This window comes from Melopsittacus undulatus, chromosome 19 (genome assembly GCF_012275295.1).
Source record: "Melopsittacus undulatus isolate bMelUnd1 chromosome 19, bMelUnd1.mat.Z, whole genome shotgun sequence".
NCBI classification, from domain to species: domain Eukaryota; kingdom Metazoa; phylum Chordata; class Aves; order Psittaciformes; family Psittaculidae; genus Melopsittacus; species Melopsittacus undulatus.
In genome coordinates this window covers 2,712,375-2,737,582 of record NC_047545.1, presented here as the reverse complement: position 1 = coordinate 2,737,582, position 25,208 = coordinate 2,712,375, and the positions used below count along the sequence as shown (strand labels likewise).

The 25,208-nt window shown below is 51.7% G+C and overlaps 1 protein-coding gene across 7 annotated transcripts; it reads right to left on the bottom strand.

The window, feature by feature from the left end:
* Positions 1–773: 773 nt before the first annotated feature.
* On the bottom strand, positions 774–22,932 carry LOC101870075 (excitatory amino acid transporter 4-like). 7 transcript variants are annotated; one of them, XM_031054543.2, is made up of 11 exons: positions 13,429–13,637; positions 12,884–13,112; positions 12,051–12,188; positions 11,342–11,546; positions 10,707–10,749; positions 9,830–10,170; positions 7,534–7,767; positions 6,326–6,520; positions 5,840–5,974; positions 5,213–5,316; positions 774–2,406 (listed from the first exon to the last, which is right to left on the bottom strand). In XM_031054543.2, the coding sequence occupies exons 1-11, from the start codon at positions 13,534–13,536 to the stop codon at positions 2,375–2,377; spliced, it is 1,764 nt and encodes a 587-aa protein (XP_030910403.1). In that variant the 5' UTR covers positions 13,537–13,637; the 3' UTR covers positions 774–2,374. The 7 variants fall into 7 exon arrangements, with proteins under 7 accessions (XP_030910403.1, XP_030910404.1, XP_030910402.1 ...); XM_031054544.2 differs by lacking the exon at positions 774–2,406 and adding an exon at positions 2,413–3,081; XM_031054545.2 differs by lacking the exons at positions 774–2,406; positions 13,429–13,637 and adding exons at positions 16,118–16,274; positions 22,675–22,932 and having other exon boundaries at positions 5,121–5,316; positions 12,884–13,117.
* Positions 22,933–25,208: the final 2,276 nt, after the last annotated feature.

Sequence of the window (25,208 nt, the reverse complement as noted above, 5' to 3'; positions counted from 1 at the left end):
GCCGCCTCCTTCCACCCCGTCCCCCCCCCGCCAGCCCTCCGGGGCTGCGCTGCTGCCATGGAGAACCGGTGCTGAAGGCGGCGCGGGCCGGGGGCACAGGACCCAGCGGGGCCGGGCCGGGCGCGGCGGAGGCAGCGGCTGCCGGGAGGCGGCGCCGTGCGGGGCCGAGCAGCGCCGGCCGCCAGCGCCCGCACAGCCGCAAGCAGCGGGCGGCCGCCATGCTGCCGTCCCCAGCCCCGCCGCCGCTTCCTGCCGCCGCAGCGCGCAGGCGCGGGGGGTGCGTGGCTGCGCGCACGTCCCGGCCCCCGAGGGGGCGGTGCGAGGCGCGGCCGCTGTGGGGCGCTGTGCGCAGGCGCCGGCCGAAGCAGGCGGAAGCGGCTGCGGCCGGAGGGAGCGGAGGGAGCGTAGCGGTCCCGGTCCCGGTTCCGGTTCCGTCCGTGGCGAGAGCCCCGCGGTCACCGGGGGTGCGTGCGCAGGGCTGCTCGGGGTCAGCTCGGGGTCAGCTCCATGCACGGAGGCTCCGCTCCCTCCCTTGCAGCCGGCTCCGTCACCGGGAGCCTCCCGTGGGGCAGTCGGTGCCGTGGGCCCCGGTTATTGACTTACGCAGGGGATGGCAGCAGATAAAAGCTTTAGGGAAAGGCCTTGCAAGAATCAGAATTTAGTGCCTGACCCATGCACAGCGCATGGAGATAAGGGATGCCGTCCATCATGCGGGTGCCATCCCTCACTGTGTAAGGTCATGGTCCCGAGGGAAAGCAGCAGGAAAAGAAACATCGTGGAAAAGAATTCCCTTTATTGTTCAAATACGCAAATGCTCTTTATGAACACCGGCACTCGGAGCAGACAGGAAAAGCCCTCGGGAATTACATAGCCAAGTGCCCGGGAGCTGTGGACACTGCGGTGCCCATCTCCATCCCCACTGCCTTCCCTGGGCAGGGCAGGAGGGCACATCCCATTTCAGGGGCAGATCTGCCTCCCGAAGCAACGTGCACACCCCCAGCTGCAACGGGACACACAGTCCATCACGGGGACACCCATCTTCTCCATGGGTTGTCTCTCTCAAAGCTGATTTGGAAGAGATGGGTCCTAATCCAAGAGCTCCTCATGTATGTATGCACTGAGTCAGCTGCTTCATCCCAAGGGTTGCCCGTCTAATCATTAGGGATAAATCCATTTGCAAACTCAAAAGGTTTCTGCAAGTGGAAGCAGCAGGAAAGATGCACAAACTCTCACCTATCCGATCATTTAAAAGGATGATAAAATGATTTAATACTTTCAGTTATCAGGTTTTGAAGGCTGAATTAGAACAAGGTCAGCACTGGGTTTGGAAGGAACACAAATGTGCTCATATTGAGCTCTGCAAGCCTGCCTCCATGCCAGGTCTGATGCAGGGAGCATGGAGGTCCTTGGAATATGTGCACAGAAGTCAAAGTGGAAGTCAAACTTCTCTGTACATGGAGAAGTTCTTGTGTCAGCAGCAAATACAACTGGAAACCAGCATGCACTGAGCTCCTTCCTGGTGAGCTTTGGAAGACTCATTACTGGGATGAAGTAAAATTGCCTCTGTTGCTTTATGGAAGGGATTAATTGGGTGAAGCAAGGTGGGCTTTGAAGTGAGATATGCAGCTTTACAGCCTGAGAGTTCACTATTGCCTTTCCTTCCTGGATTAGCCACAAACCAATTAACTCTGGGTGTACATACGTCTGTGCATGTGTCCCTTTCATATATATACATAAAGAGGGGTGTGTGTATGTATATATATATATGCAAATTCCTGACAACACTTTACTGTTTGGGTACTGTAAACAGGTAGACAATCCCAATCAGAAATGAGTTAATAACATGGATAAGCACCACAGCTAAAAACTATCGGCTGAGTGAAATTCCCCATGGGACAGTGGTTTGCAGTACTTGAAAATGAGGCCTCTACTTGGTTGTGCTCCCCTAATCTTGTGCTGAAAGCAGGAAATCACCAATGGCAAGGCGGGGAGGGTGCTACTTTGTGGGAACATGGTGATGCAGTGTGGGATGGAGAGCCCCTTTTGTCATATGCTTACATGTCTGCTAACAGCAACTGAACACAGCTTAGACTCCTGCTGAGTTTCTTAAAGTATCATTAGGATCCTTCCAGGTAGCTCCTAAACATGATCGGGGTGGAAGGACCCTTTGCAATATCTCTAAACCAGAAAGCACGTGCATATATTATAAAGCCAGAAGGGACCCTTATGATCATCTAGTTCAGCTGTCTGTGTAACCCAAGCCATAGGACTTCCCAGAATCCATTCCATTTGAGCTAGAGTCCAATCCAACAATCTTTACTTCCGATTCATCAGTTTGCCCTTTACACACAGGAAGTCTCTTCGGGATCAGAATTCAACGCTTCCTTGAAAAGCTGGACAAATAGTCTGCAAAGAAAGAAAGAAAAGAAAACCAAGATGCAGTTCAATGTGGATCAATCTGGATTCCTGACAGTAACCAACGGCACAAGCACAGGCTGGGAAGTTGCTGGCTAGGCAGCAGCTCTGCTTAAAATGATGTAGGGGTCATCACGTATTACCACCGAAGTGCAGTCAATGTTATCATGCTGTTGTGGAAAAGGAAAGCACTTTGTTGGGTTTCATAAGCAAGTCTGTTCGTTATGAAGGTTTAGACTCATATCAGCTGAGCTGTGTTAATGATAAGCTAGTGCTGTCTGAGCCCACTGTAGATACAAGCTAGTGCAATGTATCTTCAATCTCTTTGATTAAGATCCAGTCTTTAGATACAGCCATCTCATCAAAGTAAGAGTCTAACCTCACTAAGGTTTAAGGCAGGATGAACAGACTTGGATTTGCTGTAAGTATGCATCACGGACAGCTATCCTGAGCAGCTGATGCATAGCATGCTGTGGAACTACGGGAACTTGAGTCTAAGAGCTAAATCTACAGGTACATGAAATATTCTCAGCACTAAGAAATCTTTAGCTGGACTCTTGTGTCAAAGTTTGGTTACTCCACTTTAAAAAAGATGTGGAACAGCAAGGAGAAAGTCCAAAGGAGAGGAATGTTATTACCTGTGAGGGTATATGGGCTCTGTTTAGTCTAGAAAGGAGAAGAGCAGACATTATAATAGTATTCATACAAGATAAAAACTGCTGCACAGAGGAGGATAATGATTCGTTATCCTGCACACTTGCCCCCTGCTAGAGCAGAGCTCCTGTCAGAATAAGCCACCTACCTCCCACCGTCAGGAAGCAGCCTCCTGCCTTAGGCCAACTCCTGCTACATGGAGCTACAACACACTGCTTTTTGCTTGACATTCATGTGAAAGAGATGCACTTGTGCATTTATCTCACAGCAGTCATCCTGCCCATCAAAATAGCTGTGGAATGTGGCAGAACTAATACAGAATCCTGAAGGACCAGAAAGAGCCTCAGGATCTGGCTTTGGGCATCTCAAGAAATGTGTTTTAGGAAGTTTTGTTGATGCCGTTGTGTGGTTGTGGTTGGCTCTTACCTCTGAGGTCTTCTTCCTAAGTGAGCCCCACTTAGGTGCACCTCTGAGGGTATGGGTAGGTCTTCTGCATGAAAAGGATCAGTGTGGAGAGTCAGGGTAGAGGGGTTTAAGTGAGATGCTGGCTTTGGAATAATGAGCAGACCTCAAGTAAAAGCTGCCTGGTTCAGATAGTTCAGCTGTGCAGCAGGAGGCTGCTTGCTGCTGTTTCTGAGCTCAGCCATTTCTAAAGCAGGACAGCTACACTGTAGTAACCCCAAAACTGGCTCTTTTACATCTTCTTGGCTGTGCCTAGACATGCATCTTCTAGATGTTCATGGAGCAAGCCCTGCTGGTCCCGTTCACTGGAGTGAGAGATCCAGGCTGTGATCGTGGCCACGCCAGGCAAGGGGGACAGAGCATGGATGAAGCAGGTCTCTGCTTCTTGCTTGAGCCTCTGAGATGTTTCAGTCATCATGTGGGCTTATTTCCAAGTGGGTTAAACTGAAGCTCCATTTGGTAGGAACTGAGGAATTTATCCTGAATTTATATGTTTTGGGTCTGGCAAACTTGTACAGGTGCTGAGAAGTGGCTGGGTCCTGCCTGTTAAAGATGAGGAGCTGTAGAGAAAGATGGGTGTTTGGAAGTATATTCTGGAGCAATGTGACTGAAGGGAATTCACTTCTGGCAATAGCCAAAGATGAGCAAAGGAACTGTTACCTCAAGAGTCTTACGATGAGCAGTGAAACTGCTGAGCAAGTCTGGAGCTGGCAGGGAGTCATTCCTGGCATGGAGCTACCACCCAGCTGCTCAGATGGGCAAACTCCTCCTAAACTCTGCATGTCTCCTCTGGTTTCACCAAGAGGAGAGGTGCTGAAGGGAGAGCTGTTTCAGAGGCTGAATAATGGGTAGAATGAATTCGTTAATGGTTTGCTGCTTTCACAGTCCTTCAGCAGCTTCCACTGCTGAAAAGCCTATTGACCCCTATTTTTGCTACCAGCCAACACAGGAAGCCCTGTCCCTGCTGTATGTTCCTTCAGGAGCTGGGTGGTTAGGCTCTGCAGCCAGAAGGGATGCCGGAGGAGTGAGAAGCTCTCAGGAAGCATCATCTGTGCAAACATCAGGCCTGTGAGCGAGGAGAACACTGTGTTTCCCATAACACTCTTGCCAGTGAAGAGCTGAACAGGAGTGCTGGGGCTCTCCAGGTATCTCCCGATGGCCAAGGCTAAATGCTCTAACGTGCTTGGGAGAAAGCACTGACCAAGTGAAGGCTTTGCAGCTGTATCCTGAAAGATGGAGTCATCATGGCAACATGTGGTGGTGTCCCCAACCCACCTTGCCAGTTTGCTGTGCTCAGACTTTAGCTCAGAAATGAAGGAGCTCCTAACCCAACTCATTCACTGGGTCTTCTTGACTCAGGGCTAACTCTTGGACCCCATAAGAATGACTAAATCAGGCTTTTGTGGAATAAAACTTTCTTTGCAGTTTAATTTTCTCCTCTTTAATGCCAGTCAGAAAGAGATGGAGGGGAAGCAGGATCAGGGAAGACTGCGTGTGGCAGAGAAGTGTGCATCTTGGATCTTTCACTATGGGCCTCCCTTTCAAGTCTTGGCTCTCTAGAGCACTACTCTGCACCCTGCTGCCCAGCTTCACAGCACTGTCTCCCTGCTGGGGTGCCTGTGGGTGTTGGGCTGTGGGCAGAGCAGCTGGGAGAGCTGCTCTTTCCCTGGCTCACAATTACCGAGTTCGCAGTCCTGCGCATCCAGCTCATGCCGGGAGAGATGCTCCACGATGCCAGCTCCCAGCGAGTCCCCCAGGACGTTGGTGGTGGTTCTGAGGCGGTCCCTGGGAAACCAGAGAGAGAAACACAACAGAGCTGCTGAGGAAGAGCCACGGGGACGAGGTCTGCGCCGAGAACCATCCTCAGTGAGACTCTGAAGTCACTCCTATACCTGACCCTTCAACACTGACCGGGAGCTGACTCCCAAAGAGCCTTCCCTGATTGACAGCCCTGAGCACAGGCTGCACTGTCCTTCTGCTCTACTGCATTCCCAGTGCGATATTCCTCCCTGCTCTATTGGCTACAAACCAGCAATACAAGGAAGAGAACAAATGCTGATAGGGTACCCCAGACTCAGGGTTTTGTTGTTTGAGAGAGCATTGTGCTGGATGACCAGGCTGATGCCTTGGGTCACTGAAATATATGGTGAAGACTCCAGCAAGGGTCCCATGGACACAAGTATGGTTTAAGCTTAATAATACCAGCTACTGAACCTGCTTTTAGCAGAGGCCCTGGGAGTACAGAGAGACTCCATAAGCAGGTGGCAGGGGACACATAGCAGTGTGTGCTGCTGAGCAGAGAACTTACAGAAACCAGTCCACAGCGATGATCAGCGTAATGTCTTCAGTAGGCAGCCCCACTGATGTCAACACTATCACCATTGTCACCAGTCCTGCCTGTGGAATACCTGCGGCTCCAATGCTGGCTGCTGTAGCAGTGATGCTGGAGGGAACAGGAGAGCACAGCTATCAGCAAAGAGAAGAGGTGGTCACAGTTGCAAAAGTGTCAAAAAGTAGCTCAAAGTCATCATCTACAAACGCTTTTGGCCTTTCTGTATCACTGAGCAGGATGGGGACATGTGGGACATGAACACAGCTCCTCCTACCAGGCACCCATCCGTACCAGCCTGCACGCTGCAGCTCTAGCTAAGGGATGGCCCAGACCTGGGGATGCAATAAGGGCTCAAGAGGAGCTGTAGTGCCTCCTTGTATCTTCTGAGCATAAGAGGAACCAAACCAGACCTCAGATAAGGCAACAAAACTGAAGCACTTCCAAAACTCTTTTTAAAGTCACCTTATTGTGATGATCTGCCCGAAGTCAAGTTCATAGTTGTTGACTTGTGCAATGAAGATGGCTGCAAGGGCCTCGTACAGAGCAGTGCCATCCATGTTAATTGTAGCTCCCACGGGCAGGACAAACCTCGTGATGCGCCTGTCCACACCGTTGTTTTCTTCCAGGCACCTGAAGGTGATGGGCAGAGTCGCTGAGCTGAAAGGAATGTACACAACAGCATGAATTGGGTATATGCTGACTTCAGAGGAGGGGCTGAGCCCTGCCTGGTTTAAGCCCTTACCCACCTGTGTTTTCACCCTGCCATGTGAGCCAGAGGCCAGAAGCTGCTAGGAGAAAGAACAGTCTAAGCAAGGCTTCCTCAGATAGGGTGCATGCTGCAGTTGCACGTTCAGACCTGACTTTCCTCAGGGGGCTGGCACAGGGGCTGTGTGACCCTGAGGCTGGGGATGCTGGGATCACACCAAAAGAAGGTGATGCTCAAGGATTCAGGGTACATGGGACAGAGCCTCAAGACCAAAACTCCTTTGAGCCCTTTCTCAGCCCCCTCAGTGACCCGTGTGTGAGAACACATCTTGTGGAGAAAGCAGGTAATTGTCTCTGAAAGGGAACATGGGCAGGAAAAATGCTGCGTGTTTCAGTGGGAGAAGACGTGGGAGAGACTGTTACTTGCCAGGAAGTGAATATAGCAAGAAACCCAGACTTAGTGACACAGCAGCTACCTGCAATCCCTTGCTCTTGTATTGCATGGCACTGTGTCACTGGTGTTCGTGCCTTTGCCAGGGCCTCTGATGAGTTTAATGCAGCTGCATACAGTATGTGAGCCTGGGAGAGAGAAATGTGCTCATGTGTGTGAGTGCATGTGTGGGATGGTGTATGTATATGTGTGTGGAATAATGCAGCACATCAGTGGGATTTGAGATTTGAAATGCTGAGTTCAGCATTTCAGTGCCACACGGTCACCACCATGTTTGGGAAGGAGGAATATGGGCCATGCATTGATGGTTACAGGTGGCTAACCATAACCAGTCCCTGAGCCGGGAACTGGGAATCTTTCCACTCTCACATCTGCTTGGCTGGAGCAGTGCAAAAAGCTGCTGCTGCTAGAAACAGAGACCACATCTGTGCTGGATGGAGGGCAATGGAGCACCGAGAAGCAGCCCCAGAGGATCCCCCCCAGCCCCAACCCTACTCCTCCGTAGCCATCATACCTGGAGGAGGTGCCCAGGGCGGTGATGAGGGCCTGCAGCAGTCCTGCAATGAACACCCAGGGGTTCCTGTGAGTGACGATGAAGTAGAGCAGCGGCAGGATGCAGAGGGCATGGATGAGGAGCCCCACGATGACGGTGAGCGTGTACATCCCCAGCTGGCCTCCCATCACTGCCAGGTCATCCATCTCCAGTATTTTGCCAGCGATTAAAAACATGATCCCAACTGGAGCATACCTGTGGCACAGGGACAAGGCCGATGCTCAGAACCGGCACCCACCCGTCCACACCAGCTTTCATACCCAGTCAGCCAGCACACCACAAGTGCTCTCTGAGCCCCGTCACTGGATGATACTGCTGCTTTCTGGAAACCTGGAGAGAGCTGGGACTTGGTCACCACATGGTCAAACCCAACCCCAGCTCTTGCTGCACTGGCAGGGACCCTGCACTCTGTTGTGCACACAGCTTGGGCACAGGGGGGGTTCCTCCTCCTTCTTCCACAGCATGCCCTGTGGAATCAGTAGGGGAGGTTATGCAGAGGAGTGTTCAGTCCCTCCCCTTCCTAACAGAGCTTGGGATGAAAATGCTAAAACACAGGCACAGGGAAGCACAGGAGAAACAGGGAACTGGGAGGTAAATGAGATAGTGTCCTACAGGCCCTGGGTAATCACATTTAGGGAATAGGAACATATAGAGAATCCATATCTGGGATAGCAAGGACGGGGCACACCAACCCCTGTGAAAGCAGCCATCCTTTCCATTCCTTACGGCTTTTTTCCCCCTTCCATAACAATGCATCTCATGAGCAGCAGTGAGGCTCCACCAAAGGGCAGCCATAACACAGGCATGGAGAATATCATGGACACTACACTAAACATGGGCAAATCACTGGACCAAAGGAAATCCCAGCTCCACAGCCTCCGCTCTCAGGGCTGGGCCCCTACAGCTCAGGAGCTCACATGCAGCTCATGCACAAGGCTCAGGGCCCACATGCCAGACTCCAGCTTCACCTCTGGAAAAGTCTCAGGACGGGATTTCACAAAGGTTTCATTTCCTCTGACCTTCCTCCTCCTCAGCTGCAGCTGAAGACCAGCTCTGCCCAGCAACACCAGCTCCTGGAGCCAGCCTGCAGGCTGGGGCTTCGGGAAGGAGCCTGCCTCCTGCACCAGCAGGGATCTCTCCAGACCCTGCCTGCTGCATGGCATGGGCAGCTTGCCGAGTGTCACCAAGGCTCTGTACACCCACAGCCTGCCCTTCCTCACTGTAAGAAGGTGCTAAAGGAGGGGGTGTTGAAGGCACCTTGAAATCGTCTCTGGGAGCAGTGTGCAGGTTTCACCATGCTTGTGCTCTCCCTTCTGTGCCCTCTTATCTCTTCTTAGGAAAGCCAGACCCCAAGTTCTGGCTTATCCATGGAGGAAAAGGTCCCCAGTGTTCTGCTATAAGCTCAGGGTTGTTCTTTCCCTTTGTGTCTTTCTGTGTAAGGCCTGGCCCCACATGCTCTGGGATGCAGGACTGTGATGAGGAGACTACGGAAAGGAAGCTGGAGTGATCTCCAGTGGCAGAGGGTGCAGGTCGACAGATCCCTCCTGTCAGACATTTGCACGTGTTCTGCCAGCTCCACGTCTCTCCTGTCTCGCAGTACCTACCGCAAACTCCTGTCTAGACCCTGAGCCTCACATAGGTAAAGAACTTACAACACCAAGATTTGGTAAGATGCTGCCTTTAGAGAAGCCTCAGCTGAGCACCGCGTAGCCTGTGCAGCCGGACACAGCCAGCAGCAAGCAGCTGAACTCCAGGAGTCCCAACCTGGGAGAGCTCAGACTGAAGGGCAGGAGCTGGGAGCTGGCTCTGTCAGTGCAGCTCAGCTCTTGGGGCTGATGCAGGCAGGTGCTGCTCTGAGCAGCAGGAAAGTGGCGAGAGGTTCTTGTGATTCCTAAGGCTCCTGGAACACAGCTGGAATGAAAGCTTTTGGTGGGAAAGCCTCACAGCCTACCCATGTTGGTAAGGCTAAGAGATCTTCCACTCCAGCTCTCTGCTCATCCAAGGATGTTTCCAGCAGCCTCAAGGAAAGCAAGTCCTGGTAAACCTGCTATTTCTAAGGTAAAACCCAAACAAAACAGGAAATGAAATGTGAACAAATATCCCATCCAGACTTTTCCCTCCAGCCTGATGGAGCCAAAGGAGAGCTGTGCCCATCTGCTTTCCCTGTGCATGGCATCCTTAAAGCAACCCCACTTCTCATCAGGTCAGTGGAAACTGCACCTGCAGACCTCCTGCTCCAACCGGCCGTGCTCCTCACCAGATGATAATGGCCACCAGCCTCATGATGGCTTCGTTGAGGCAGTTAAAGAACTCCCGCAGGGCCCGTCCCTTCTGCTTCATGCTGCCGATCACCAAACCGAAGCACATGGAGAACACTACCAGCCCCAGCGCGTTCACCCCATTGGCTGAGCCCGGGATGGGAATGACTTCTTCAAAGGTCAGCACCTCGGAGATGGTCCCCAGGGCATGAGTGATGTTCTCCAGGATGCCGGTGATGTTCTCAGGCGCAGGGATCGGGGTGCTTGTCACCCCTGCGGTGACATTGCTGCTGTGGAGGACGGTTCTGGTGAACACCCTGGTGCTGTACTGCGTCTTGTACTGCAAAGACACAGGTTATCAGCTGGGCCCACGGGTCCTGGTTCAGGAGCTCAGGACAACAAGCTCTTGCATCTCTTCCTAAAGAGAGCACTGCAAGTTCCTGCTGACCTCTGTGGGGATCTTCCCTGCTCTGTTCTCAAGCTCCCCATATGGCTTTCATCAAGTTCACAGACCTGAAGGTCAAAAGAAACCATTGGAGCATCTCAAGTTGCTAGGACTGACTTCTATTCTGGCTTCTCTGATAACCCTTTGGGCTGCTTCTAAGGGCACTAGCACTACAGAAGAGACAAGTCCATGGAGAATCTGCTTCCATTTCACTGCCAGTCCAAGACTGCTACATGAGATCACAGAAGCTTGAAAAGCTTGTGTGGGGATGCTGTAATACAGCCTAATGACTGCTCCTGGAGCAGCCACACTTTGGGGTGTGTGAAGGGAGTATAAGGGAATTGCTACTCCATCCCTCAGAGAACAAAGGTGGATCGTGGTCTAGGGCGCAGGGCACAAAGGGAAGTGACAGGCCAGGTGGGATTTCATACCTGTTTGAAGCAGGCTTCTACCAGGTTGGGTGGGAACATGTTCCTGCAGGAGATAAGACAAAGGAAGAGTTATTGTCCTGTTTGATTAGCAAGAAAACAGGGGCTTTCTGGGCAATGCCTCTGTCCTAGAGCAGTCTCAGCTCACAACTCCCATGATGGCAGCTCAGAGGGGCCCTTTCTGTCTGACAGAAGATGGGAATATGCCAGCCTGGAGCCAGGCACCCCCTGCCCTTTGCAGACTCCAGAATCCTGTGGGAATTCTGAAGAATTCTGTCCTGGGAATCATCACGTCCTCAATTTCCTTGGATCAGTGAAGATGGATATTCAGAGTAGCCTTGCTGGATTTCTGAAGGGCATGCAGTCATTGATAGTTTTCATGGCTTCTTTTGCTGGGCACACCTTGGCCTCTTGCATTAATACCTCTAACAGAAGGGCTCTAGGCCAAGCATTCAACCTCAGAGTGGCAAAGCCAGTTAGCTAGACTGAGCTAGAAGTAGCAGGCTGGGCAGGACTCAGCCATAAACCCCTTTTCCTAAGAGAGAATGCCTAAAGCTGTGACACTTCAAAAGGATATTCCATGCAGCAATGTAATCTCAGTGGTATGATCTCAACATGAGACCATCTTGTTCACCTACCTCACCAAGTCCATGAAGGCATCTGTGGTCTGCACCTGCTCAATCCTGCCTTCTCGGTGAAGCTTGTCCTTGGATCCTTTCCCTGGGTGGATGATGATCACCATGAGGATGCCAATGAAGACTGCTATGATCGTGGTCACCATGTAGTAAACCACAGCCCGCATCCCCATCTTCCCTGAGGCTCTGCCATCCAGTGAGGCCATTCCTGGGGAGTCACAGAGAGACAAGGTGAGGTCTGTGCTCTTAGAGGGAAGAGGGAAGCCCGAGGAAGGTTCAAAGTGTGCAGGGCACATGCATGAGCAGGATGGGGAGCTGGGGTCTGCAGCCAGTGATCAGCTCCAGCTCTTTTGGACTGACACAAATGAACCTTTCCTAGGCTGGAGGAAACCTGAGGCTGACTTTGGGCAACAAACATGTTGACTTTTGAGGTTACATAGGATGAGATCCTTGTTAATGCTCAAGTGCTGGGTGTTGGAAGCACAGCACTGTGTCCTCCCCAGTCTTCTGAGAAGGCACAAGGCCTTCTGCTTTCCATCCCCACTACTGAGCCAGCATGGTGTGAGTGTGAATGATGTTCATTACAGCTGTGGGTTCAGGCTTGGTCAGCCAAGCCAATCCAGGCACCTCCAGCTGGGGTACTCCACCACCAGCACGCACCCCTCTTTGCTGCTCACTGCCCTGGCTGAAAGGAGCAGAAGCCACTTCTCACCTGTGATCAAGCTGGAGACAATGAGAGGAAGAACCAGCATCTGGAGCATGCGCATCAGCAGCTCGCCAGGGAAGGAGAAGTACTTGATCTGGCGATAGGTCAGCTGGTAGGGCCGGAGAGAAAATGCCAGGATGATCCCTGTGGATCAACACAGGATGGAATGGAAATGGGACAGTGTGACCCAGGGGTCTGTCCCGCAGTCCTGCAGCATGGCTCTGCTCTTTCTTGTCTCCTTTGCGCTCCTCCTCTTCCCAAAGGAGTAAATGCTCTTTCTTTCTCTAAAAGGCTGTGATCCAGTTTTTACCCTATGCTCACTCTCTCCCTATGTCATGCTTATATGTACAGGAACCTCATGCTAAAGGTCCTGTTGTTGCTCTATCTGCTTTCCGCTGAGTTCCCTTCCCAGGAAGCTCATGAACAAAGATGCTGTGACCAGAGGTATGATCTCCCAACCCAACCCAAGTGTCACTGCACAGCTTAGAGACTTTGTCCACCCCCCTCCTAAAGCTGAGTTCAGCCAGTGAGTTGGAGACATACAGCCTGGATTAAAACCTAGGGACAATCTGCTGGGCTGATTTAGTTTGCATTGTATCACAGCCTTTTGCATCAGTTCCCTCTTCTGGTCCTGTCAGGCTGAAGCTGTTGGGATGAACCTGCAGAGCCCTTGTGCCTGTAGCTGTGCTCACAAGTCCTTCCCCTGGAGCAGCTGCTCCAAGCCCCTGTATCCCACCTGCCCTTGAGCACTGCCAGGCATGGGGCAGCCACAGCTCCTCGGGGCACCCTGTGCCAGCGCCTCAGCACCCCAACAGTGACCATTCCTCCCTGCTCCATACCCAGCAGGACGGCAGTGATGGTGAAGAGGACGAAGGTGTTTCTCCTGAGGAAGCTCTTGGCACTGTCCGCAGTGATGCTGTGCATCCTCTTCTTGGCCCGTGCCGCTCGCTTCTGCACCGCCTGCCGCAGGCGCTGCACGCGGCTCTCGCCACTCAGCCGCTTGGCTGCGTCCTCGTTGAGGAAGAGGCTGTTGACATGACTCTGCTCGCCCATGGCCCCAAGGCTCTGCTGTGCTGTGCAGGAGAAGCAGGGTTGGGAACACGCAGGGTGCAGAACCCACCCCCCTTCTGTGGGGCTCATGCCCGGCACCCTCTGCAGGTGTCTTTGGGTCTCCTGTGCCCCGCTGCAAGGAGCAGACCCTGGGGAAGGCATCTGAAGGGTTGCCAGGGTCTTGCTGTGGCTGCTCTGGTGTCTCTGCAGAAGCTCTGGCCTCTGTAGCACCCAGTCTGTACTGAGAAGGGGTTTGTGGTGGCCAGGGCAGCCAGCAAAGGCACAGATCCCTTCACGGGGCAGGTGGGGGCAGAACCTGCACAAAGGGACTCACCTGCTCTTTATTCCAGATGTTTCTCCACCCACGTGCACTGGAAAACGTATTTTTGTGCAAACAAGAGGGAATTTCTCTTTGGAGATGGAAACGCTCAGGATGAGACATTGGATCCCATGTTCCACCCAGTGCTCGGCAGCCTTCTCAGAGCACAACTCAGCCCACAGAAGGAACTCAGCAGCAGAGCTTGCTCCTGTGCTCTCCCCACCCTCTTGCCGACTTGCTCCCTTTCTCATCTGCATGTTTTGCAACGCAGTGGCCCCCTCCAAAGCACATTCCCTTTGCATCTCTCGCCTGAAATTGTGTAAGTGTTCCCTATTGCATCAGCTGGAAGTTCCCAGTCTGCTGCAGCGTTATCAAAAGTACTTCTGCAGATGAATGTTCTGGCAATGGCTTGGAGTTCCCTTTTTGAGGGGAAGAAGGTGGCTTCTTCTTTTATTCACGGCCACTTCTCCAGGCTCCAGCCTGCCAGAAGCACTGAGATACTGGAGAGAGCACTTGTGGAGGTAACAGCAAGGCTGGACTAGGAAGCACAGGATGTTTTGCAAGAAAGTTGAGTGTTGCAAAACTAATGCCTAGTTCCTGGCAATGAGGTTTCACAGGAACAGTGGAATTTGGGCTATTTTAGGTCAAAAGATGGTGAATGTAAAAGATGGGGTAGGAAGGATCCTGCACTACAATTTCTCGTTGTCCTGCTCTTTGCAGATTTCTGTGGGGTTAACGTCTCACCTACCCAGGGAGAAGATGTCCTGGCCATGGCAGGGAATGGCACTGCAGGGTGTGTGGGGCAGCAGAAACAAAATGCAATGTTTAGGTGAAGCCTTGATCTGCTCCTTGCCCTGCACTTCACTCTCTGATGGACAGAGCATCATCAGCCAGCCCGTGCCCTGCTCCCTCTGCACTGACACAGCTTTCTGGTCATTACCATGTCCGAGAGACATCAGCCGATGGGCACATCACAGCCCCAAGGAAGCCAAAAGGCTGCGTGGCCAAGCCAGCGGAGGAGAGCTCTGGTCTCCAGAGGGCTCAGGCTCCCAGCTGGGACAAACCCAGTTGTCACTGCTCAGAGCAAATGGATGAGAGACAGTGACTGAAGTGCTGGTGCTTTCCGTGCTCATCCAGCTGTCACTGGTGTGTGTGCAGGACAGCACGGGAGGGGTTAATCTAATTAGTCAGCTTTCCTCCTGGGACCGACAGGATTCAGCCAAATTAGAAATGTCCATTGCAAAGTCTGTCCCAGGTTCACCTGCCTCCAGGGACCGAGGGAAGAGCAGCAATGCGATCAGTACAGCCTGTCCTGGCCCATTGCTGCGGAAGGGGTGACACTGGCCAAGCACAGGACAGTCAGGTCCTTACCCACAGCAGCAGCTGCCCCAGGCCCCCGCAATGCAATTCCCTCTGTTTATTATTGATTCATTATCAAAGCCAGCCAGAGACTGTGAACCACTCAGTACTTGAAGCCCACTGCCTCTCCTGTCTCCAAGGAAACTGCTGTTGTGTTCAACATCAAAGCCGGGAGGCTTTTCAAGGAGGGGATTCTCCACAGGTAACAGCAAGGGAGCACCCTAAGGGGAGGAGAGGGAGGAATCTCTGCAGGGGAGAAGCTTTGCACAAGTGATGCGGAGGCAAGAGGTCACTGAGAAAGCTGCATTACTCCTTCCAAAGCAGCTTCTGGACAGCTCTCAAGTCCTGTCTGCTTCTGGGAGGATCATTGGCACAGCACAGTCCGAAGCCACAGTCCCTCCACTACCGGCTGAACAGAACAGGTGCTTTCCAGGGTCTGTCTTTGCAAGGATGGCAGAGTGGATGTCCCCATTCTCGCCTCCCTTTCCCCCATCAGTGCCTGTCAGGAGCATCGAACCCATAACTGTGCTACCAGCTGGGTTTGTTCAGTCCTGAGGACCAGGATAGAGAGGGCCTGCAGACCCCCTGGCTGGAGGCATTCTCATCCCTCATGCTATTGGATCCTTTGCAGCCCATCCCATTGCTTGCTCTTGGGAAGGGGAATACAAGCTGAAAGCAACGATGCCAGTGTGCGTGTGCTGAACATTTCCATTCACAAGCCCAAATGGGGTGAACTCAGCAATGTTTGTGTTGCTATAGCAGCCCCTGGCAGGGCTTCCTGCTCAGTGAAGTGTGAGGGCAGCTCCGTTTCCCACTCAGTACCTGGCAGGCAGCTCCCTCCCAGCCAACTCCCAGCATGCCAACAGCCCCAGGAGGAGAACGGATCTGCCCCGTGTCCAGGCACTGACCACCTCTGTGACCGGGACAAGCTCAGGGGAGAGGAACATGCAATGGGCAGGAATTCCAGCCCAACTGAGCTCTACAGGGACAAAGTGATCATCAGCAGAGCCGCTACTTTGGGGCCTAAGTGTGATGCTGGGAGGGCAAGCACTGCTGTGCCCATCGCTCCCCACACATGCTCAGGTCCTGTGGTAAGGTTGTCTCCCTCTAACTGCCCACCAGGCACTCCTGTTCTGGGCCCCCAGCCCAAAACACAGTCCCACTTTGCAACTACTCACCTCTGGGCAGTTCCCTGTCCTAAGCAAGGTGAGAGCTATCCCTGCTGCTCTCTCAGGCACATACCCACAGCAATCTCCTGCCATCCTCCTGCCCTGCTTCATCCCCTGGCCCTGACCCCAGCCCTGCTCTCATTCATGCATTCGGGTTTGCTGAGGGAACCACTCACCTGGAAGAAGTGCTGGCTGTTGAGCACGAGGGTCTCTTTCGTCCTGGGGGGTTACTCTGAGTGGTTTCACTCTTGGATTCTTTAAGCTCGAAGGCAGGATGCAGGATTTTCTCCTTGGAAAGGTGCAGTGTTAGCAGGGAGCTCGGAGCTGTACCTCCTGAGAGGGGAAAGGAAGACTGTAATATGCTCAGGATACATGGCAGCAGGGGGTGGGGGAGTGGCATGGAGGAGGAGACTGTAAAACCCTTCGATGATTGCAGGAGCCCAGAGGACAGAAAGTACCTGTCACCATGATGTGACACACAGCCCGTGCTGGCTTCACCACCACCAGTGGTCCTGTGCTCGCCTCTGCCTCCTCACACCAGCTGCAAAGAGGGTTAGCAGCAACAGAGAGCAGAGCGAGCTGCTAAATCAGACCCTGATCCCATCCCACCCCTGCTCCTCTGCCGCTGCCATGAGGGTGCCTGTGTGCAGAAATCCATCCATCCATCCATCCATCCCTCCATCCATCCATTCATCCATCCATCCATCCATCCATCCATCCACCCATCCATCCCTCCATCCATCCATTCATCCATCCATCCATCCATCCATCCATCCCTCCCTCCATCCATCCATCCATCATCCATCCATCCATCCATCCATCCATCCATCCATCCATCCATCCATCCTCAGCAGCTGGACAGGCAGGTCCTCACCGGTCCACTCTGCTGCAAGCAGGACCTGTGAGACCCAGGCACACTGAGGGCACGGACCCGTGTCAGGGATAGTGTGTGAAGTCAGCAGCGCAGCCTCAGGCAGCCAGACCCTGCTGCCACGGAAGCCCAGGGACCTTCCACTGTCCTCACTCCCTGATCTCTCACACATGACTCCTGCTGGGATGTGTCTGCAGCCAGAACTTGCCCCAGAGGCTGAACTTGTCCAGCAAGGGGCAGGTCAAAGCCAAAGTGTGAGGCTCCTCTGACCGAGTCCTGGCACTGACGTCCCAGCAGACTCTATGGGCAGACAAAAGCTCAGCCTCTTCTGCCCAGGGATCTGGAAGCCCCAGGGCCTCAGCAGCAGCTCTCCTTACACAAGGTACCTGACTTCACTGCTGGAGGCTGCTGACCTGCTCCCCGCTTCTGAGGCTCCCCGGACTGGGGCAGAGCTGCCATGCACGTGGCCATCCCTGAATCCACCCAGGGATAACGGCTGGATAATGATTGTCCTTCCCCACTTCCTATGCTTCAAGTTCAGTTTGGCTCCTAGAATCTGTGCTAGTTCTTAGCCATTGGTTTAATCCCCAGGTTAACACCTGGGCCTTTTTTAGCCATGAACTCACAGTGACAAACACCTTCACCCGATAGAAGTTTGCAGGTTCAGTAGGAAAGCTACTTCTTTATCATCTCTTTATCTTTAAAAGAACCCAACTAGATGGGCTGAGTGTTAGTTCATAAGAGTGATGTTAAAAACAGGCATGTGAACCTCTGTCAGCAGGCAGCTGTGGCAAATCCAGCTGCATGAGACACTGATGCTGCAGAGCTGGGTGAGAAGAACCCAAGTGGATGGCTGTGGCCACTGTCCCAGTAAGGACCTACTGCATCAGCTCAATTGGTCTGACCTGGTAAAACCAAATCCCATTGTGGAGGATGCTGCAATGAACTGGAGGTGTGAGTGTGCACAGCCCTGTCACTTGAACATGACTGAGAGGCACATGAACCATGCTCATCTTGGCATGCCATAGGGACATGGATGCTTTCTCCTGGTGTGCAGAAAGCCACTGGGATATTCCCAGTTGTTAATTGTCATGGTGAAAGATGTGGTTTTCTGGTGTGAAGCAATCCTTCAGCCCTTCCTTCCCTGGATTTTGCAATTCCGAGTCTTGTTCTCCTTGTTATAGTAACCTTAATTTGGGGGTTGAGATTAATTTTGTATCCTGCACTGCTCACATGGCTCAGGGAGCAGAGTCCAATTATGCAGCTGTGACCTTCATTCCAAGTTAGCAGAGTTTCTGCAAATGAATCTCCTTTGTATTTCACAGAGCTGCTCAAATAATGGAATTTCCTTCCTATGGGAAATGCCAATATTTCAACATTTATTTTTTGCCCTATTTTGGAACAAAAAGTCAAAATTTCAACTCTTGCAACACACAAGGTTCAGGAAAAATCAGAAATATAAAGAAATGGTTTGGTTTAGAATCACAGACTTGCAGCCTGGTTTGTGTCGAAGGGACCTTAAAGCTCATCCAGTTCCAACCCCTGCCAGTCTCCCCTTGGGCAGGTTCAAGCCATTCCCCTTGGCCTGTCCCTACAGGCCCTTGTCCCAAGCCCCTCTCCAGGTTTCCTGCAGCCCCTTTAGGCACTGGAGCTGCTCTCAGGTCTCCCCTTAAGGAGCCTTCTCTTCTCCAGGCTGAAGCAGCCCAGCTCTCAGCCTGTACACCCCATGTATTTCAGCACATACATCCCATGACAAATAATGTTATCTCAAGGCTTTGACTGGGCAGTTTCAACTGATGGGTGAGACAAACTTGGAGCTCCTGAAGGTTCCGTCATTCAAAAGTGCCCTGGTTTTCTCCTTGGCTCTGCTGGGAGTGTGTGTGATGGAGACGTTTCAGCTATTTTGAATCCCAGCTCATGCTCCCTGCTTCTCCCAGGTGCACAGGGACCTTGTGCTGTGTGTATCTATGGGGACTTCTGCTTCAGGAGCTTGTGTGATTTGTTGTGTGCTATATTTCAAATAGAAATCTCTGTACCCCACTCTACAGGCCCAGCCTGTGTGAGCTGAAGATGCCCCAAGTGTCTGCTCTGCTGATGCTCAAGTCTCATTCTGTCAAACTCTACTGAACTTCCACTGGAGAATGAATCCCCTGCACCCTCCTGAATGGTTCTCTGGTGGGACCCCCCCCCCCCCCATTCCCCCAGCATGAGAAGAGGTGCAAGGAGTCGTTTAGCTTTTCTTTCCTGTACCTCTGCTTCTTCCTTCCAGCCCCACGCATTCAGACTGGCAATTCTGCCCGATGTATTTGAAAGAAGCTTAAGTTAGGTTTTATGCCATAACCAAGTTCTTTCTAAAGACCTTTTTTCGCTTGCCTTATTGTATTTGGACACTTAGACAAGGGGGAATGGCTTTAACCTGCCAGAGAGGAGACTGAGATGAGCTCTTAGGCCAAAGCAATTCTGCCTTCTTTAAGGTCTCCTCAACACAAACCAGTCTGGGTTCTCTGCATGGAGAACAAATGATTATTTGTTCTGAGTGTGGTTTGTTTCTGTGGTAGAGGAGCTCCAGGTACACCCCAAAGGTACCTGAAGGTACCATATTCATAACCTGAACTGCATGAGCTAGTTACCCAGGGGAATGGCTTGCACAGCTTCCCAACAACAGCGTGTGGCTTCCCTTTGGGCACCCTGGGTTAGCGTGTGGTGCAAACTGGACACAGCCAAAAGCCTTATTGTGTCAAGTAGCTTGCTCTGATACTCCTGTGGGCTAAGTCTGCCTCCTCTGAGCTGGGAAAACACGATGGGAATGCTTTACTTCTGCTGCTCTCATGATATATTTTTCCAAATTTAACTCGGCCCATTTCCTTTGGCGTTCTCCACATGGTATTACCATTGGCATTGTGCTCTTCTCCAGCAGGTCCCAACAATGTATATGTGTATATGTATTACAAGGACAAAAGGGACCGATTGTGATCATCTAGATTGACCTCGTTTTCCAGGACAGGAATAGTCCTGTGTTAATTAATTTTCTTTAAAGTGGAATATACTATTTAGAAAACTCTCTGGACCTGCATCATTCTCTTCTGATGGTGATGAATTCGCTGCCGTTCCAGGCAAATTATATAAGCCTGGGTCTACCTGACCCCGGCAATTCTGCATGATGATTAGGAAGCAGCAGTAAGCTGCTGCTCTGGAGGAGCTGGACTGAACTGACTGGTGTTAATGGCAATAACTGACACACCAGTCGATGGGATATGCAAACATCCATGCATGCAGCACCTGCAGACACTGCTTTAGAGGCTAAAAATACCAATGAGATCCTGCAGCAGTCACTGGGACAGCAGCACCTCCACGTTTCTTCCAGATGCCCTCTCAAATCCTGCCCAAGGGGAGACTGAGCTGAGCTCTTAGGCAGAAGCTCTTCCCTGGGAGGCTGCTGAGGTGCTGGCACAGGGTGCCCAGAGAAGCTGTGGCTGCCCCATCCCTGGCAGTGCTCAAGGCCAGGTTGGACACAGGGGCTTGGAGCAGCTGCTCCAGTGGAAGGGGTCCCTGCCTGTGGCAGGGGTTGGAGCTGGAGCAGCCTTAAGGTCCCTTCCAACCCAAACCAGGCTGGGATTTGACGTATGGAGGGTGCTCCGAGCTGACTGTCACCTGCTAGCATGGCCAGCGAAGGGCATTACAGTGTGCAGGATCCCTTCTGCCCCTTGCTGAGGTCCTGGACAGGGAGATTTCTCCCCATTCCCTACCATGGATCATAAAGCAGGCAGCTGAAGCCGTGGCCCCAGATGCCTGTGCGTGTGGGGCTGAGCTCTGGCAGGCACATGGGGCTCAAGTCCTTGCACAGAGCAGCTTGGAGTGGTGCTGGCTGCGTGCTGTCAACAGAGGCAATGCAAACTGTCTCACAGCTCATTACAGAAACTGAGCCGAAGGGAAGGCACGTTCCCAGCTTATCAGGCCACCTCCTCTGTGAGCTCTGATCTACTTTTGCAGTGATTGCTCCTGACCTAGGAGAAGCCCCTGAGGAATCTCACAGCTCCCAGCCTGCAGCTACATGGGCATCCACAAGCAGCAGGGATGCGCCGGCTCCCACACTGACTTCAGCAGCTGGAAAATTCCACTCCTCTTCCTCACGGCAGGCTCCACTGAAGCACTTGGGAAGTGAACCTCGTCAGAGGGGAGCTCATCTGCTCGCCAGGCTGCTGCTCCTGTCACTTGTGGCCCATCTGCCAGGAAAGCTGCGCTATCTGCTCAGCCCCCTTTTAGCACTGCGATAAGGAGCAGCTCTGGACAGCATCCTGCCTCCTCTGCTCTGCTCCATGGTTATTTTAGCACTGCTGACAGTCAGGAGAGTGACACGAAGGGTGAGGGTCCACAATGGGGACCAGCAGAATCCGTCTCTCCCCCAGCTCTGGCCAAGATGACACAAGAAACCTGTTCCTCTGGTGCTGTCACTGGTCAATGATCAGCTCTACAGATCCTCTCCTTACCTCATATTAACTCCAGATGTGCTTGCTTGTGTAAAATCAGTCCAACAACCTCGAACTCACAGTCTCTCTAACTTCAAGGCTATCAAAGCAGGAAGGATAAGCTAACACTGAAATAACAGCCTTTGGGTACTGACAGGATTCCGCCTGGCTGAGGAGCTGAAAGCTTTGATCCCAGCTCTCCCTCTGCTTTATATCTTTGCACATTTGTCCCTCATTTCCACCCGTGCACATGCTCTCTGCTTCTGACTTTGCAGCAGCGCTCTCTGGGGGTCTGTTCAATCCCCTGTTAGGGGGTGAGGAAAGCTGCTGAGCGTCTGCATGGGCAGAAAGGCTCATGCTGCAATGTCACTTGGGTCACCAGCAGACAACTGTGTGCATAAATCCCATGGGAATTACACAGCTGTAAACCCTGGAAACTCAGCTTCACACTTGGAATGTTCTATTGCTGGTTTCCTTGCAATGGAATAATGCAGAAAACCTTGGATTTCAGCAGCAAAAATATCATCATTCAGACTTTTGCCCCTAACACTCCTGAAATGTGGAGTGTCTCACTTGCTGATAGCCACAAGGCATCCTGCTTCTCCTTAGCATGGGAGGCACATGGAAATGCAACACAAGCAGTTCCACAATCAGCCAAGGGACCAAACGTTCACCTTGCAGCAGTAACATGCTCTTGGTACTGACAACAGGCACTCTCTGAAGGGTTTTCCTTAGGAATTCAGGAACAAGGCTATTTAATAAGGCTTTGATTCCATGATGTGCTTCCCCTTAGGTTTTTAGATGCATCCATCAGTTTCATCCACATGTTTAAACCTCAGAAGAGAGCTGATAGGGGAGGTCTGTTTGCACTTTCCAGGTCAGACCATCTAAACCACAGAAGAGACACTGATACTTCAAGAAATGACTCCTGCTCAGTCTGACCAACATTTCCAGGCATCCAGCACAAAAATGAACTCCTGAGTTCTGGTTAAAATGTGTATCTTGAGAGCTGTGGTACAAACTGTGAGGGACTGCATGGAGTGATGGGACACAGTCCAGATCCTGCCTTCATTTACGTGACACCCAAAGGCAAAGCTGCTTCTTGAAGGTCAGGGCTGTGGGAGCTTCTGCTCACAAACCCTGTATTTGTACCAACTTTGTAAGAACAAATGACATTAGATCTATCGCATGCCCTCATCACCTATTCCACCATCAGCAGTGGGAAATGGCACAAAATCTCTGAAAACCAGAAATAAGAAAGAGCATTTCCTGGTCTTTGCAAGTCCCTCAGCAGCTTTAATGCTCCTCCAGACCTGCAATTGGGATCTCCTGTGCAAGTCTTCATGCAAAACTGAGCAGCAATCTGAGTATTACCTTTACAGGGTTCTCTCCATACCTTCACACTGTAGACGTGGAGAAAAGCCTGTGGAGGGTTCTGGAGGCAGAGGGGAGCCCAGGCTGGTTCAGGAACCAATCTCTGCCTTCTCAGGTGGAACACCAGCATCTGCAGAGGAAAGCCAAGCACCAAGCTTAGGAAGATGGAAAGAAATCCTTTGGAGAGGAGCAGTTAGCCACAAGCCAGGGCCAGGACAAGCTGTGGGCTGCACGGGTATCTCTGCTGCACAGATAGCAGCAGAGCAGGATCCAGAGGCTGGCAGGGCTCAGCCCCACTCACTGCCTGCTGGGAGATGTTGGGCAATGGCAGGGGGTTGGAACTGGATGATCTTTAAGATCCCTTCCAACCCAACCCAGTGGCTCTATGAATGGCAGGCTGATGGAGGGGAGAAGCTGAATGGAGCCAGATTTTGCAATGGTGAGAGCTGAGGGAGACAGAGATTGTCCTGGGGATAAAACTGACCCTAACTGAGAGTAAAACTGTCTGCTATTAACAATGAACCAGCTGCAAAGTCAAAATACAGGAGCACCCTCTCAGAGCACACAGTCATGCACTGGGGCTCCTGGGAAAGGCTCAACAGCCGAGCACTAACACTACAGTAGTGACCTGCAGCACAGGGGTGATGAAGATATGTGCTTGCTGGCCCAAGCTGATCCAACTGCAGAACTGCTCAGCATGTGCTTGTTCTTGCAGGGTGCTGGTGGTCCCAGACCACTCGGGTGATGCTACATTGTGTGGTGCTTGTAGATCATAGAATCACAGCTCATTCACAGCAACCAGTTTCCACAGACCAGTGGGGTGAAAGCCCTCTCACTGTTCCCATCAGCAGGATGGCAACAACGACCAAAATGCCCTTTGTGAAAGATGCTCACTTTATTTAAAACAGGAAATGTGTGACTGCTAGAGACTGATACTGGATCTGTACACAGTATTGCTGTGAAACCCAGTGACTTGCAAAGCTTTGGCCAGGTTTATATTGAGCTTTAAATGCCCTTAAAGTTGTTCGGGTTTGGTTTTAGTTTTGGTTTTGGGTGTGTTTAAGAAGGAACAGCAAAAGTGTGTTCTCTTTGGGTCTGTTTCCATCAAAGCTCATGCTTCCATCTTTCAGGAAACTCTTTGCTGTACAGAGAATGTTGCCTTCTCCACATGAACCGAAAGCTCATGTCATCCACCCTGGCACTAGTGTGAGTGCACGGTAGGCACTGACCTTGCTTTAATCCAAGGTGGCAGCCAGCAGAAGAAAACACTGCCTGAGAGCTCATCTCCATCGGGCAGAGCACAAGGAAAGCAGCTTCAGCGATCCCCACCCCAGCACGGTTAGGACTGTGCCCACAGGTCCTGTGTTTCAGCGCATGCCTTCAGCCCCCATGGAAAGCGACACCCGGGCCTCCTTGTGCTCTTTCTTGTGATCCTAGACCCCCATCTAGTGGGTGCTGGTGACCACACCGCAGCCGCCACAGACGGCTACGGAGAGCTGCTCTTCTGAGCTGCCCCATAAGCGCTCCCTGGACAAGCAGGGCTGGGTGCCAGCAGGAAGTCATTCAAATTCCAGAGTTTCTCAGCTGGGCAGTTTGCTCCATCAATGTGTTAGCGTTGGAAACGAGATCCATTACCTGTGGTGCTGTGCTCACTCTAGAGCCCTGTTTCTTACCCTGCTGATGGATGCTCACAGCTAGGGGTCAAAATGCCAGGTGATGTTATCACTGCCATGTTCTGGACCACAACACTGTGTAAATCCATCACAGTCCAAGCTCATCCGAACTGCAAGGTCTCTGGAGCAGGAAGCTTTCCAACGGGTGGGGTTTTTTGTGGTTTTGAGAGCTCAGCCATGGAAAACTATTGAATTTGTCAAAGTCAAGGAGACTTTTAGGCCATGTCCCTTTAGAAATGCTGACCTAACAATAGTACTAATCAGAAAGTCTGGCATTTATAGTATCTTAATGGCACATGCCCAAAATAGATTCTAGTTATATCAGCAAGTTGACAAGCTCACAGGGTACAGAAAACTCTTGTTAATTAATTGCTAAAAGTCACAGGAACTGTAAAGTTGGTGTGGGTGGAGTTTACTTCTTCTTGTAACACTGAAGTGATGAATCACATTCACCCTGGCATTGTTACAGACTTACCTGAAGGTAAATGAAACCAGAATGTGGCCTCCAAAGCTTTTAAATGTTCTCTCTTCTGTTAATGATCCTGGAGAAGAATGGGCTCTAATTAGAGCATGAATAGAGAACACACTGTGACCTGCTGGCTCTCCAGGTCTAATGAGTGCAACTTTCTGAGGTATGTTCTTGTTAAACCCCTTCCCTTGCTCACTCTGCCACCACACCAGGATCATGTATTCATTGGAGAAGCACAGTCCAGGAATTCCTATAATGATGTTGCCTGCCATTCCCATGACAAAAGCATGTTCACAGTTTCTCAGAGGTTTAACAGGTTTTAATGCTCGGAAGGGAAATTTTCCATAGTGGGTAACTGCAGCAGAACAAGGGCTTCAATTAAAAGTGTAATTATTGTTTTTTAGGTACTCACAT